The sequence below is a fragment of the Drosophila mojavensis genome, unplaced genomic scaffold (genome assembly GCF_018153725.1).
Source record: "Drosophila mojavensis isolate 15081-1352.22 unplaced genomic scaffold, ASM1815372v1 contig_80, whole genome shotgun sequence".
In the NCBI taxonomy this organism is placed as follows: domain Eukaryota; kingdom Metazoa; phylum Arthropoda; class Insecta; order Diptera; family Drosophilidae; genus Drosophila; species Drosophila mojavensis.
Genome location: NW_025318906.1, coordinates 536,011 through 549,992, shown reverse-complemented (window position 1 = coordinate 549,992; position 13,982 = coordinate 536,011). Strand labels below are relative to the sequence as shown.

At 41.9% G+C, this 13,982-nt stretch overlaps 1 protein-coding gene across 19 annotated transcripts in view; it reads left to right on the top strand.

The window, feature by feature from the left end:
- Window positions 1–13,982, top strand: part of LOC6578270 (PDZ and LIM domain protein Zasp) — a 64,486-nt gene that overhangs the window by 43,336 nt on the left and 7,168 nt on the right. For 7 of the 19 annotated variants that reach the window (XM_032729948.2, XM_032729957.2, XM_032729954.2 and 4 more), the window contains 6 exons: window positions 750–844; window positions 2,419–2,842; window positions 3,737–3,931; window positions 4,821–4,923; window positions 8,111–8,419; window positions 9,302–9,464. In XM_032729948.2, coding sequence (XP_032585839.1) covers window positions 750–844; window positions 2,419–2,842; window positions 3,737–3,931; window positions 4,821–4,923; window positions 8,111–8,419; window positions 9,302–9,464 — 1,289 coding nt within the window. Of the gene's footprint in view, window positions 1–749; window positions 845–1,212; window positions 1,305–1,538; window positions 1,777–2,418; window positions 2,843–3,736; window positions 3,932–4,820; window positions 4,924–6,297; window positions 6,530–8,110; window positions 8,420–9,301; window positions 9,465–9,948; window positions 10,180–12,765; window positions 12,979–13,982 lie in introns of those variants that run through there. The other 12 variants (XM_032729955.2, XM_032729958.2, XM_015163053.3 and 9 more) reach the window with 9 other exon arrangements.

Genomic DNA, 13,982 nt, shown 5'->3' with positions numbered 1-13,982 from the left:
ATTTTGACTGCTTCAGCTCGTATCTATCTATCTACCCATTCACCTGCTCTGTGGCTAAGCAGAAAGTCGACCAAAGGTGCAAACAGAGCCAAATGAAGACGTTTGCACATTCGCCCACATATGCCCTCTTGTGCATTTGTAAGCAGGGTATAAAAAACAACTGTCTGCCATGACAACCGAATGCCACACAAAACTTTTACTTTAAAATTTGTTTTGGCTGTTTTATATTTGTGTTTTTTTTTTCCCCATTTTGTGGCTTCTGTTGTTGGCTTTTTTTTTTATTGCCGCGCCGTCGTCTGCCGTTGCCTGCCTTCGCCTGGCTCTGAGCTGCACGACCGCAGGGCCGCCTAAGCGTCTAAAGCTGAGTGCAATTCCGCCAAATGATAGCAGCTCTTTTATCCCTGACACGCCGCTCTCCGCCTTCCGCCCCCTGGCCAAGTGTTTTCGGCGTGTTGTGCCAGTGGAGTCGTGTAGAGGATTTTCCTTCTGTTTTTTGTTGCTGTTTTTGTTAAAATGCACGCATGGGACTTGCTTGCACTTAATTTCTTTAGGGGATCTTTTTTATTATTTTATTCTGAGCCGACTTTGGCGTCGGACATTGCAACAATCTCTCAACTGACTCGCCTTCTTTTTATAGCATACTCTTGCGCGCTGCGTTTTCTATTGGGGTTCCGATGCAGCCTGAAAGTATGCAATGGAAATTTTTAACACTTTTAAACGTGCCTCTCTCCATCTCGTTTCTGTTACAGTGTGAACTTTAAGAAGAACGAAAAGGAATACCAGGCTGACCGCTCGGAGGTGTTGAAGTTCCTGCGCGAGGAGGAGACGGGACAATCGACTCCAGGTAAGGCAGCGGCCTACTATGAGCTGGCTCGCATGCTCCTGCTGCTCAATGCAGGCGAAAATCCCTTTAGAAGCGACACCATTGCCGATTAGCCCAGCAGCTGTTAGACCTCTCTAGCTAGACGGGGGCGCTGTAACGTTACGCATACGCCATGTGTTGCCAGCTAGAAATGGCCTCTGGTCTATAAATAAGTCAGAGATTACAGCATTGACTCTTTAGTGTCTTTTTTAAAAACACATGGCAAAGACCTTGAACCACTCTTTAGGGCATCCAAATGTACATGCATATATATATATTAGTTTAAACTGATTTAACTTAATTTTATTTCTTTTGATTTTCTCAAATCTTTTGTTCTGTTTTGCGGTTAGATAAACACAAAGAAATGGATTTTCGTTTTCTTTATATCAAATCGAATTTCTGAAAGCAACTCACACAATACAAATACAACTCTCTCTTTCCCCTCTCTCTCTCTCTCTCTATATTTCTTTATCTATTTATCATAAAATATACATAAATGTTAGCATAGGGTTAGAGTTTAAGATAAGATTGGTCGAAACTTTACGAAATTATTTGTTAGGTTTATGTTTGCAGTTACTTCTCGTTTTCGTTCTTGTTCTATGTTCGCTAACTCATGTTTGTACTCTCTCAACTCTATTCCATTCGAAAACAACACTCTACACAAAACCGAACACAGCATTCAACAACAACAACTATGAGCATGATGCACCCCAGCAACAGCAGCAATATCATCAACAACAACAGCCTCAACAACTCCAACATCAACACCAACACCAACACCAACACCAACAATATCAACAACAATCGAACGCCACTCGTCATGTGAGCGCCCCCGTCACTTCGCCAAAGCCCCCAAGCACCGGGGGACTGCCGACTGGTCAAAACATTTGTACCGAGTGCGAACGCCTCATTACGTAAGTGTCGTAACTAAAAACCAAACTGAATAACTTAAGCTGACAGATGAACACTAACATTGAGATTAACATGAATAGTAAGTGTATCCAACCATACACAAAATGGATAGTCTGCATGCAGATGAAGTCATTTAGCAGTAAAAACGTAACAGAAACTGTTAATAGAGCTGAAAGCAGAAACAGACTCACAGTAAAATTAACAGTAGCAGCAACATTAATTTTGTAATTAACATTAACAGAAACAGCAACAATAACAATACAAATTACAATAACAGAAACAGATTATATAAATATACTAAAGAAATATTTGTTTATACGTTTTCATAACCTCATTCATCATTCAAGTATTATCATAGACATAAGCAGTTGCTTTAACATTAACATGACTTAACATTAAGGACTCACACTCCAATAAAAATCGGTCACTAACCGCCTGATAAGCCGAGTGGTAGCTAAGAGTTAATTTCAAGATATGGCCAGTTGCAGTTTAGGGCCGTCCTGGGGGGCTTATTCCGGAAGGCTTATTCCTGGAGGTGAATATCCTATCCTACCCGCTCCCACATGCTTGCAAATAACTTGTCAAAGGCTTTGTGAACTGATTGAACTTTTGTGCATATGGCGATAATAATGTCGCTGCTGCAGAGCCGCACAGCCCGGCGAACTTCTACTGGACGCAGAGCCATGCGATTGGCGGCAACGAGCGACGCACGCCGCTGCCCCACAGCCAGGTGCAGCAGGGCCTCGGACAGGACGAACGCATCGGCACCAATTTACAGCAAAATACGCTGGCGCCGGCGGCCACGCATCGACCCAGTCTGCCCGTTGCTAAGCCCCAGCAGCAACAGCAGCAGCAGCAGAAACAGCAGCAGGAGCAGCAGGAAAAGCAGCAGGAGGAATTGCACGATCCGCGCATCATTGTCATGCCCATATGCCCCGCTCTGCAGGGCCCAGAGTACAAGGCCGAGATGGATGCTGCGGCGGCGGCACTGGCCAGCGACTCGGATGGCGTGCGTCCATTGTCCGCCAGCGGACATCCGGCCTGTCAATTGTGCGGCGTGGGCATTGTGTAAGGATTCTACAATGATAATTCATTGATGTCTCTCTGTATGTCTGCCTATGTGTGTGCGTGTGCGCGTGTGTGTGTGTGGGTATGGGTATCTCACTGTGCATCTGTGTGTGTGCGTGCATTTTAATTTGCTTTTATTTCGAAGTCAATTGTTTAAATTTATGCAGCGCACATGATTATTATGCAGACACGCCTCCAACACCTTGCGTCCTCTGCAGCACTATGCAGCTGGTTTCCAATTGGATTTGCGCTCGCCCTCGCTCACTCTCCGCCAATTGGAGTCCAGTTGGCTGTCACTGGGGAATATCATCATCATTTGTATTAATTTGTATGCCGATTTAATTGGCTGCCCATTGGCGACTCAGAGAGCTTAATTCGATAATTCATTATATGGACTTAACATATTTTATTCCGCATTTACATTTACTTATTCAACTTTACTTTGCACTAACTGTATCATGAATATTTTCGATAAGTAATCGATAATGCTAGGCATGTCAGAGCGGGCAAATGTCTCTAGCTCATCGAAAAACATATTCGGATGAATATGTATCTATTATTGATGAGTAGCTATCGATTATTGATCGACTACTAGGTTTGATATGCCCAACTGAAGCTCTTTAATAAAATATCAAAAGCAGTCAATGAATTATCAGTTATTAATCGATTATTCAATTCAAATATAATTTGGTCAAATTATTTCATTTGATTGGACTTTAAGTAATATTCGATAACATATAAGTTGACTATTATTTGATAACATTTACTAAACTTATAAAAACTAACACTCGTTAAACGATCCATCGTAAGCTTTCACAAAGTATTCACATACTGTCTGAGAGCTTATAGTATAACTCATTTGGATGCCCGATTAATATTCGATAACTTTTCCAGCGGTGTCTTTGTGCGCATCAAGGACAAGAACCTGCACGTGGAGTGCTTCAAGTGCGCCACCTGTGGCACCTCCCTGAAGAACCAGGGCTACTACAACTTCAACAACAAGCTCTATTGCGACGTCCATGCCAAGATGGCCGCCCAGGCGCATCCGCCACCTGGCACCGAGGGCTATGTGCCAGTGCCCATTAAGCCGTAAGTACACCACCCCAGCTAGCTACCCTGTAAGCACATACTGATTGACTTGTATACCCTGTTATTTCAAAGTGAAACCAGTAAACACATATATAGGTAGGTAGCTCAATTAGAATGAACAGGGAAAACTTCAGGTGAAGTTCACGAAAATGCATTAAATTTTGGTTAGATTTGACTTTAAATGCAATTTGTTTATTTCTGTGACAAATTGATATGAATATGAAAAGAATTAAATGCGAATATGAATATTCATACAAATACGAATACGAATATAAAAATGCAATTCATATTTATTTTTCCGTATGCCAAAACACGTTTGACATTTCGACGCGATAGCCAAAAGAGCGAAGGGGAATATAATAGTTGTGCCCCTGCTATTGTTTGCTTGGTACCAGGACATGCCCCTCTCTTTCTCCATCTCTCTCTCTCTCTCTCTCTTTGCTGTCCCTATGCTCTCCCTAGTTACCAATTGAATGGCATTTTTTGTACATCTGCTGTGGACATAAAAACTGACAACTGATTGCCGACGTGTCAGCAGCGAAAATTTTTATTAAATGCAATTGCAGGCGAGCAGTGATAGCTGAAGGGAGCGTTCGGGGCGTGGCCAGAGCTGTGGCTAGTCAGCAAGAAAAAAATTGAATATATATAAATGTGGAGCATTCGTTAGAGCTGACAGATGCTGTTGCCTGGGCCTCTGGGATTTGTTTGAACATTTCGGCCAAATCGCAACTTAATTAAAGGCCAAGCGAGATAGAGAGAGAGAGAGAGAGAGAGAGAGAGAAGAGAGAGAGACTAATAGTTGATTGACAATTAAAGCTCAGACAATTAGAGATGACATGACATTTCTTTTAATTAATCATGCGATCAACTCTGTTCCCTCCCCCCTTAGGAATACCAAGCTGAGCGCCAGCACGATTTCTTCGGCCTTGAGCTCGCATGGCTATGGCAGCAATGGCTATGCCAATGGCAATGCCACGCCCACTCCGGCACCGGTGAGTACAATACACGTTCTGACTGTTGATACAGACCTGCATGCCTACACATAAACACCCACACACACACACAGATGCACTCTCTCACACACACAAATGCAAAGAAATCTTCTGACCCCGAAATGAAATACTTGAAGTTGCCCTCGCTTCTGTTTCAGCTTCTGCTTCTAGTTTAACTATTTGTGCTGCTGCTGCTGCTGCTTCTTCTTTCTTTTTGTTTTTGCAATCAATCTTATCATGTTTGCATAAATTTTTGCTTGCGGCAGACGCAAATATATATATATATATATACGCAGTTATATATGCCATATGCTAAAATGTTGAAAGAGAATGCAAAATGCAAAATACAAAAGAAACAAACAAGTTTCAAGGCAACGTGAAAATATTTCGCTGTGTGTGAACAAATATATACGAATACGGCGAAAGGTGAAGAGGAAGAAATTCAAACAATTTTTATGCTTCTATCTTCTTCTTCTTCAACTTTTTGTTGTTCTTTTCTTTTGTTTGCTTTTATTTTTCCTGGCGATAAAAACGACAAAATGGAAAACTTTTTGCATTTGTGTGCGTGTTATTTGTTGTGTATGTGTGTATATGTGTGTTTGCGTGTGTGTTAGTCTGAGATAATTCGCTTGTTTCTCTATGCATGCGCAATTATTATTATGTTTATTGTGAGCTACCCCTTCTCCTTTGAGAGCGCTTTGAGTCGTGTGTGGGCTCTGCTGCTGCGAGCAAAGCCTGTGGAAGCTGCTTTGGGGCAGCTTAAGCTGTAGGCGTGGCACATGCTTGAACTGTAATTGAATCGGTACACTGAGAGAAGAGCAAAGTGGGTTAGAGCGTGAGCATAGTTTGAAATTATTGAATCGAAGCACCTCAATCAATTCAGTCGGGACTCAGTTAATCATTCGCCAAGTGTAGCGAGCGTGCATCATCGTGATGAAATGCAGCCGAGCATCCGTCAAAGCCAATCAATGCGAATGGGGCCCTGTGCACCCACTAAGCGAGCCAAGCTGATATAAATAGCTAGATAATCAACTAGTTTCTCTTGATGCCGATGCTCAGAAGTAAAAAGTAATTTCGAGCATGCGAGAAGAATGAATTGAAGATGCGAAGGCAGATGCGAGGGCAGACACAGATGCAGATGCTGCTGGCTGCTAAACATTTTTGTGAAATGTGCAACGGCTAGCCAAATGGCCAAATAGCCGAATAGCCAAATAGCCAAACAGTCGAATGGCTAAATTGCTAAATATATATTTATTTTTTGGTGGCAAGCCTTAGCTGTTTGCTTTTTAATTCAATTTATTTTTACCACGATCTATAAAAAAAAAAAACAAAAACTGAGCAAGCCGCACAGCTGCAGTCGGACGCAGTCTCAGTCGCAACTTTTCGCGCATTCAGTTTGCCTCGTCGACTCGCGTTCGCGGCACGCAGCCAGCGCGAAAGCTGCGAATCGAATAACTATATAGACATATACACACATATATAAATATATATGCATATGTCTTAGCATATGTACATATGAAACTCTAAAAGCGAAGCTAAAGAAAACTTTGTGTAAAGTGTCTTTGCGCGGACTCCCTTCAAAAAGAACTCTCAAATTAATTGCAGTGTAAAAAATCAGTTTATTTAATCTTAATTAGCAAATTGAGATTGCTTCCTGTGTCTCGTTGCATAACAAAACTTTATTTATCTTACCTATTGGATTACGTTGCTTCGACTATATTCAACAATTTTGACAAATTCAACTTGGATTACGCATTGGGATTATATTAAATTACAAAACAAAGGAACATTTTTTTTTAATTTTTGTTCATATTATTTTAAATATATTTTTCTCTAGAATCGGCATTTACTGTTTTTTTTTTTTTTTTTTTTTTGGAAAATATTTTAATATTTTTCTCTGAGCTTCAATTTTGCATTAAAAGCAATTATAAAAATAAATCCAAGAATTTTGTCTCCTTTGGAGTTTATTCCTAGAGCTAATTTAAATTCGTATGCCAAGTTTATTATTATATTTATATCTTCTTCTGTTAAATTGCGGTTACATAGGTTTCTTCCACATTTTGTGCCATATTTTATATACACATAATTTGAAATCAAATATTCCTTCCAATTGTCTGAGACTATTTATATTTTCTTTTACTCGCATTTAATTTATGCAACTCCTAGGCATTTGTCACTTTAAAAGTCAAGAGCTAGCTTTAGTTGGCGCATTGACCTTGACCTATTAGCTATTTTTAGTGGTCACACACAAACAAACTCATATTGAGCATACGCCACGTATACACACACGAGCACACGCACACCCGCACACTCGCACACACTCACACTTTAAAGCCTCTCAAAGTTGGAAAAATTTTGCTGTGCATTTTAATTAACTGCCTTTATTAACTGTGCATCCATTTACATGCCATGCCCGCCCGCCTGCCTGCCTGCCTGCCTGCCTCTTGTTGCGCCACTCCCCGCCCGCCCCCTCCATAAAAAACACGCGCTCGTATTAACACATTAGTCCGAGCCAATGCCTGAGCTCGAACCAGCGCCAGCGCCAGCGCCGGAGCCGGAGCAGGAGTTGACTGCCAGCAGCTGCCACGAGCTGCCGCTGCCGCCGCCGCCGTCGCCCACGCAGCTGTTGCAATTCGAGAGCGAGGAGCTGCTGCAGCTGCCACCGAGTGGCAGCCAAACCACTGTCCGACAGCAACAGGCAGCGGCTGCTGGCAGCCTCTCATCAATTTCGAGCGGCTCCTCCTCGTCAGGTCTGGGTGGCTGCAGTGCCGCCGCTCTCAGCCCCAGCTCCACACTCTCGCTGGACATGGAGCAGTCGCCCATGCACTCGCGCCAGGCATCGGGCTCCAGCACTTCGCTGGATGTGGCTGCTGTTGATAATTATATACCAGCCGCACCGCCTGCACCGCCCGCACCGCCGCAGAATGAGAATGACATGAACATGCAGAACAAGGGACATAATGCATATAATCAACTGCTAAAGCAGTACTCCCATAAGCTGCAGCAGCAGCAGCAGCAGCAGCTACCCACAAACAACAGCAACAGCAACAACACAAACAACAGACACAACAACACGGCCAAACCATTCACAACAACAACAACAACAACAACAGCAACCAGCAATGGACAGAATGTTGCAGCTCTGAGTGCAACACTCGCTAATCAATTGAAATTTAATTCACATCAGGCAAAGCCAACAGCAGCAGCAGCAGCAGCAGCAGCAGCAGCAACAGCAGCAACAGCTACTGCCGCAGCTACAGCTTCAGCTCAGTCAGATATAATGTCAGCCAACGTGGCGGATGAGCAATATTTAATTAATAACAACAATTGCTTTGGCGACGCCGCCCCCGCTGCCAACGGCGCTGCCGCTGCGTGTTCAGTTCCCTCTGCGGCAGCGAGCGGCTCTGAGCAGCCGTTCGAGTATGTCACCTTGACCGGAAATGTAATACGCAGCGTGCAGCCGCCTGGCAAAGGCAATGCCCCACCCAGCTATCGGGTAAGTAAGCCACGCTCTTGCGCCTCCTCCTCCCCCTCCCCCTGACCCACCGCTGCAAGCTAAGCTAAGTAAGCCAAACAAAGCCTGCCAAAGTGTTGAATGTTCATTTTGATGTCTAACTCGCTAACGTATGTTGTCATTGAATTGAATTTGATCGATAAGAGTCCAGCTGGGAGACACTGTAGATGCACTACTTAAAGATTGAGATGGAAATTTGTTTTATAATATTCCTATAGTTGAGCTAAAGAAATAGTAGTAGATTAGAGTAGTAGATATAGGAGTAGAATAGAGTAGTAGAGATATAGAAGTAGAGTAGTAGAGATATAGGAGTAGGATAGTGAAGTAGAGATATAGGAGTAGAGTAGAATAGAGCAGTTGGGATATAGGAGTAGAATAGAGTAATAGAGATATAGGAGTAGAATAGAGTAATAGAGATATAGGAGTAGAATAGAGTAGTAGTAGCAGTAGAATAGAGTAGTGGAGATATAGGAGTAGAATAGAGTAGTAGATATATTGGAGTAGCATAGAGTAACAGAGATATAGGAGTAGAATAGAGTAGTTGGGATATAGGAGTAGAATAGAGTAGTGGAGATATAGGAGTAGAGTAAGTAATTGAGAAATAGTAGATTAGAGTAGTTGAGAAATAGTAGTATATATACTATAGTAGAATAGTAGTGAAATAGTAGAGCGGAATAGTGGAGTAGTAGAAAGCTATAAATTTTTATCTAGTACTCACCGTAATTACAGTGTCTGCCAGCAGTTATTGGTTTATTATAGTACTTTTGGCTTTGATTAAAACTGAGTTGAATTTAAAGAGATTTTTTAATTTAATCTAATTAATCCGCTCTCTCTCTCTCTGTCTTTCTCTGTCTGTGTGCTTAGGTCAACCAGGGCTATGCTCGGCCCTATGGCGCCTCTCAGGCGCCCGCGGCAGCGCCCAAGTCTCCGGTGCCGGTCTCCTATCCACCCCAGCAGCAGCAGCAGCAGCAGCGTCCAGGTGGCAACGCCTACGCCACTTTGCCACGCTCGAATGTTGGTCAACAAGGTAAGATGATGACGACGACAGCTGATGATGAGTGTTTGTCGCAGTCAGAAGGTGAATGGGTTTAGAAACCAGAAGCCAGAGAGCTGATATGCACCCCTCTCGCTCTCTCTTTGTCTCACTCTCTCTTCTGTCACCCTCTGTCTCTCTCTGGCAAGTGTTAGCTGCTTGTGTGGCCTCAACCCACGATTGCCCCAAATGTATTAAATGTGTATAAATCAAAACAAATTTTGTTGTTAAGCTAAAACACACAAACTCAACTTTTTTCTAGTCAAAATAAATTTAAAACCAAAACTAACCTCAAAAAAGAAAAAAGACAAATAGAACCCAAAAAAAAAAACAAAAAAACAAAAAAAAATCTGCTTAAATAACAATTTTTTGGCAAAGGCGCAAAAATGAAATCGACCCGAGAAACAATTTTTGCTTTGTATATATCTTCCTCTATATATAAATGTCTCTGTGTCTGTGTGTGTGTCTATATGTTTAGGTCGCACTGTACAAAGGTACAATAGCTTCAACAGACAACAACAACAACAACAATATCAGCAGCAACAACATTATCAACAACAGCAGCAGCAGCAGCAGCAGAAGCAACAATATAGAAACTCTTACCCAATTGGATCGAGCAATAAATATGCTACACTGCCTAACTATAATACACAGACTCAATCCTACAACAACAACAACAGCATCTATAACAGCAATAACTATAATCGAGGTAAACAGCAATTGTTGCTAATGCAGCAGCAGCAGCAGCAACAGCAGCAGCCACAGCAACAGGCTTTTAGCTACGTTCGCAGCGCGCAGTTGATTTAGTTTTTTGCGATACTCGTTTGTGTTGTGCAAATGGGGCATATTAGTTTTGCGTCTTTTTTGTCTGACTGTCCGCATATCTGTTTTGAGGTTTGTTATAGAAGCGAGAGACTCGCGACTTAAGATATATATTTTCTCGTGTTTCTGTCTCCCCTACTATCGTGATATGTAAGCTTAGGGATATCAAATAAATTTTTTATGATATTTGGATACATCAAATACAACATTAATTGCTTCCATTGTCAGCTAAGACTAGTATACCACATCAAAAGAATCAAACTTTTCTAGTTTCAGCCATCTGGAATGGACACAAATTGGATACTTGTCTATATTTAAAGATAGATCTTTAAATAATCTACATATAATTACAATCAATCAATCAATCCCAGTTTGTGCAAACTGAACGAGTATCGGGCAGTCGGGGTCGTTCGACTGCAGTGTTCTTAGTTGCTTCTGTTCGAATTTGTTGCTGCACTTTAGTTAATTGCCAAACACTTGCTACACTTGCAACACTTGCCACAGGCTTTGACTGCGACTGAATTCGGATTTTTTTGTTGATTGCATCAGAATTTGAATCGAGTTTCTAGCAAAAGGGAAAGAATTTGAGAAGTAAATAAGTTATGACACGGCCAGACGGGAAATTACAAACGATAAGCGAAATAGCAGGGGCTGGGTGTAAAAGGGGGCGTGGCATTACAGCATTTCAATGTCAATGCAATTGCGATTGCAGCGCAGCGCAGCGCTTCCGGCACATTGCCTTTCAACTGAAAGCCAAAAGCCCCCGAAACCCAAAAACCAAGCACACGTTGCGTATACGTAATGCAGCAAAACGAAACAATTCAAGCACACACACACGCACACACACACACATGTGAATGCGAATGCTATAAAATGTATTTCGGTTCAGCAATGCAACGTTGCAATAACTGTGGTGGTTCCGCCACACACACACACACACACACACACCCATACACAGCACATACACCCAACATTAAATGCAAGGCAAATATTAAATATATAAATGAGTGTGTGACTATGAGTGTGTGTGTGTGTGCGTCGGAACACAGTGACTGATAAAAGCTGATGTCTAGCTCTGCGATAAATGCTATAGAGACCTTTGATTTCTGTCAGCATACATTTACAGCCAGCAGCCACTGTAATTGGTGCTGCTTACCTACACTGACTGCCAGCAGTTATGCAACACGTGACAATTTTATCATATATTCTTTTGGTATACTTCAGAGTGTTAAGTGATTCGAGAAAGATCTGATTGTTTGATACATTTCAAAGGGGAGCCAACCTGTGCCCTTATAGCCAGTTCCCACTGTAGCTGCGATGCCTTCGCTTCGCTCGCTGCACACACGAATTTTATACATTTTTCTTTATATAAACAGAGTTGAGGCACACGTATATGTACACATATATATGTATATGCTGACATATGCAAGTATGCATGTGTGTGTGTATATTTGTATATCAATTACGCCTGAGCATTGTTGTTGGCTGTCATAACGGAAATGAATTAACAGCAAATATGGCGGGCACAGGCAACGAATCCAAAATGGTAACAATGCAATTTATGAGTCGAATCTACCTCTTTCTCTCTCTCTCTCTCTCTCTCTCTCTCGCAATTAAAAATGCAATTATTACATGCGTAGAGGGAACTGCCAGAAGTCCACCGCATAGCTCTTACATATATAGCTCTCTCTCTCTATATATATAATCTGTGTAGATCTCATTTAATTTCGAGTTTAATCGCTCTCAGCTTCAACTCTCACTCTCACCTTCCACCTTGAGTGAGCCGAGTAAAGCTTTGCAATCAGAAATCAAAATCAATCTCCTAATCAAAGCGTGAATCACGCACAACCGCAGCCATTAACCGAGCACATTTCTTTGGCTTTTTTTCGTGCTGTGTTGTGTTGGCGGCATGCCGCTAAAAGCAGCTGCCAAAAGCCGCCAAAAACACACATAAAAACAAATCCAGTTGGCAAATCCCACAGCAGGCCGCGGAGGGCGGGCAGCTGGCAAACAAATGTTTGTACTACACACATTCCGACACGCACGCACACACACCCATACACCCTCACACACACGCACGCACAACAATGTAAACGAAGGCAGATAAATTACCAGTCATTATTATCCAAACAGCCTGACATCCTGTGTGTGCTCAGCCTGCTTTGCGCTTTGCGCTCCATATTGATGCACGTCTCTCTCTCTCCATCTCTCTCTCTCTCGCTCACGCTCTGTGTCTAGCGTGTTCTGGTTTCATGCATCAAATGCCTTGAATTCCTCAAGGTCTTAGCGGAAGTCCTGGCCCATGCTTAACTCCCAGTTATTTATTATCTTCGTTTTGTTTGGCTGCTCAACTATTCTGCTCGAGCAGCAGGAGAACTGAAATGTATCTCAAATACTTCTATTTATATACATGCCCATATACATACACAATTTTGATCAATTTTGGCTTGGCATTTCTTCTTCTTCTTTCTAGGTTACGGTTACCAATATACCTATTAGAAAGCAAAAACTTAGAGCACAAATTGCAAAGTCCCTTTTTTGGGAAGGCTGATGAAATTTTCGGAGATTCTTTTGGGAAAACTTTCTAAGCCTAAACACCTAAACATACACATATATCTATCTATAAAATCTTTCACTTATTTAACAGTTGTTTTATGAATTTGCAATAAATCTTATCAATTCTAAATCGATTTATGATTCCATATACACGTGCATAGACATGCACTATATTCTACATGAGCTATTTATGTAGTTCTCTCTAACTAAACGCTTCTCGCCTAACAGCGCATCAGCATTTGCCAATCTATCTATATGCATATGCTGTATTCATATATACGTGTGTATCTCTATAACTTACTCTACTTTGCATGCCTAAGGCCCATCTATATATATCTCTCTTTATATATGCATACGTATTCCAAGTGTACCAAGTGAAACTTTTTCCTTGGGTCTGCCTCTATCTCTCTCTCATTATGTTTATTGCGAACTTTGTTGAATATAAAATATTTTCTATAATAAGCGACTTTCTGTCTGTCTGTCTGTGTGTTTGTGTGTGTGTGTGCGTGTGCTGTTGCCATTTTCAATTTCTGCAAAATTACAGCCAATATGAAATTATGCATAATAAAAGCCAATGACTACCTGTCGTCGCCATTTTGGCTCTTGTGCAGAGACGTGAGACGTGAGAGCTCAGCGCGCAGTCCCCCAGCCACAGGCTCGGGAACATAAAAAATGAACACACACACACGCACACACACAGTCATGCAAGTGTGTCTAGCACACACACGCACACACACGCACACACACGCGTGTGCTCTCTGTTTATTGTTCCGCCATGAAAATGGCCTGAAAATAAGAAATGAAAAATTTATTTGCCCGGGCAAACAATATTGTCTGTATTTCAGCTCTTTTTATATTGCAATGGATATTTTGTTTATGTTTTTTGATGTGTGACGACAACAACGACAACGACAACGACAACGACAACGACGACAGTGACGACGACAACAGACCGATTACATATATACATATATATATACCGATGTATGTAATTGTTGTACACATTGCGTATGCGCCACGTTCGCAGTTTAGTCTCCCTCTAGGAATAGGTCTGCAAAAGTCTATTGATATACCGATGCTGCGTATACGCAGAATTTCCCAGCTAGAGTGCAGATAGACTATATACATATATTG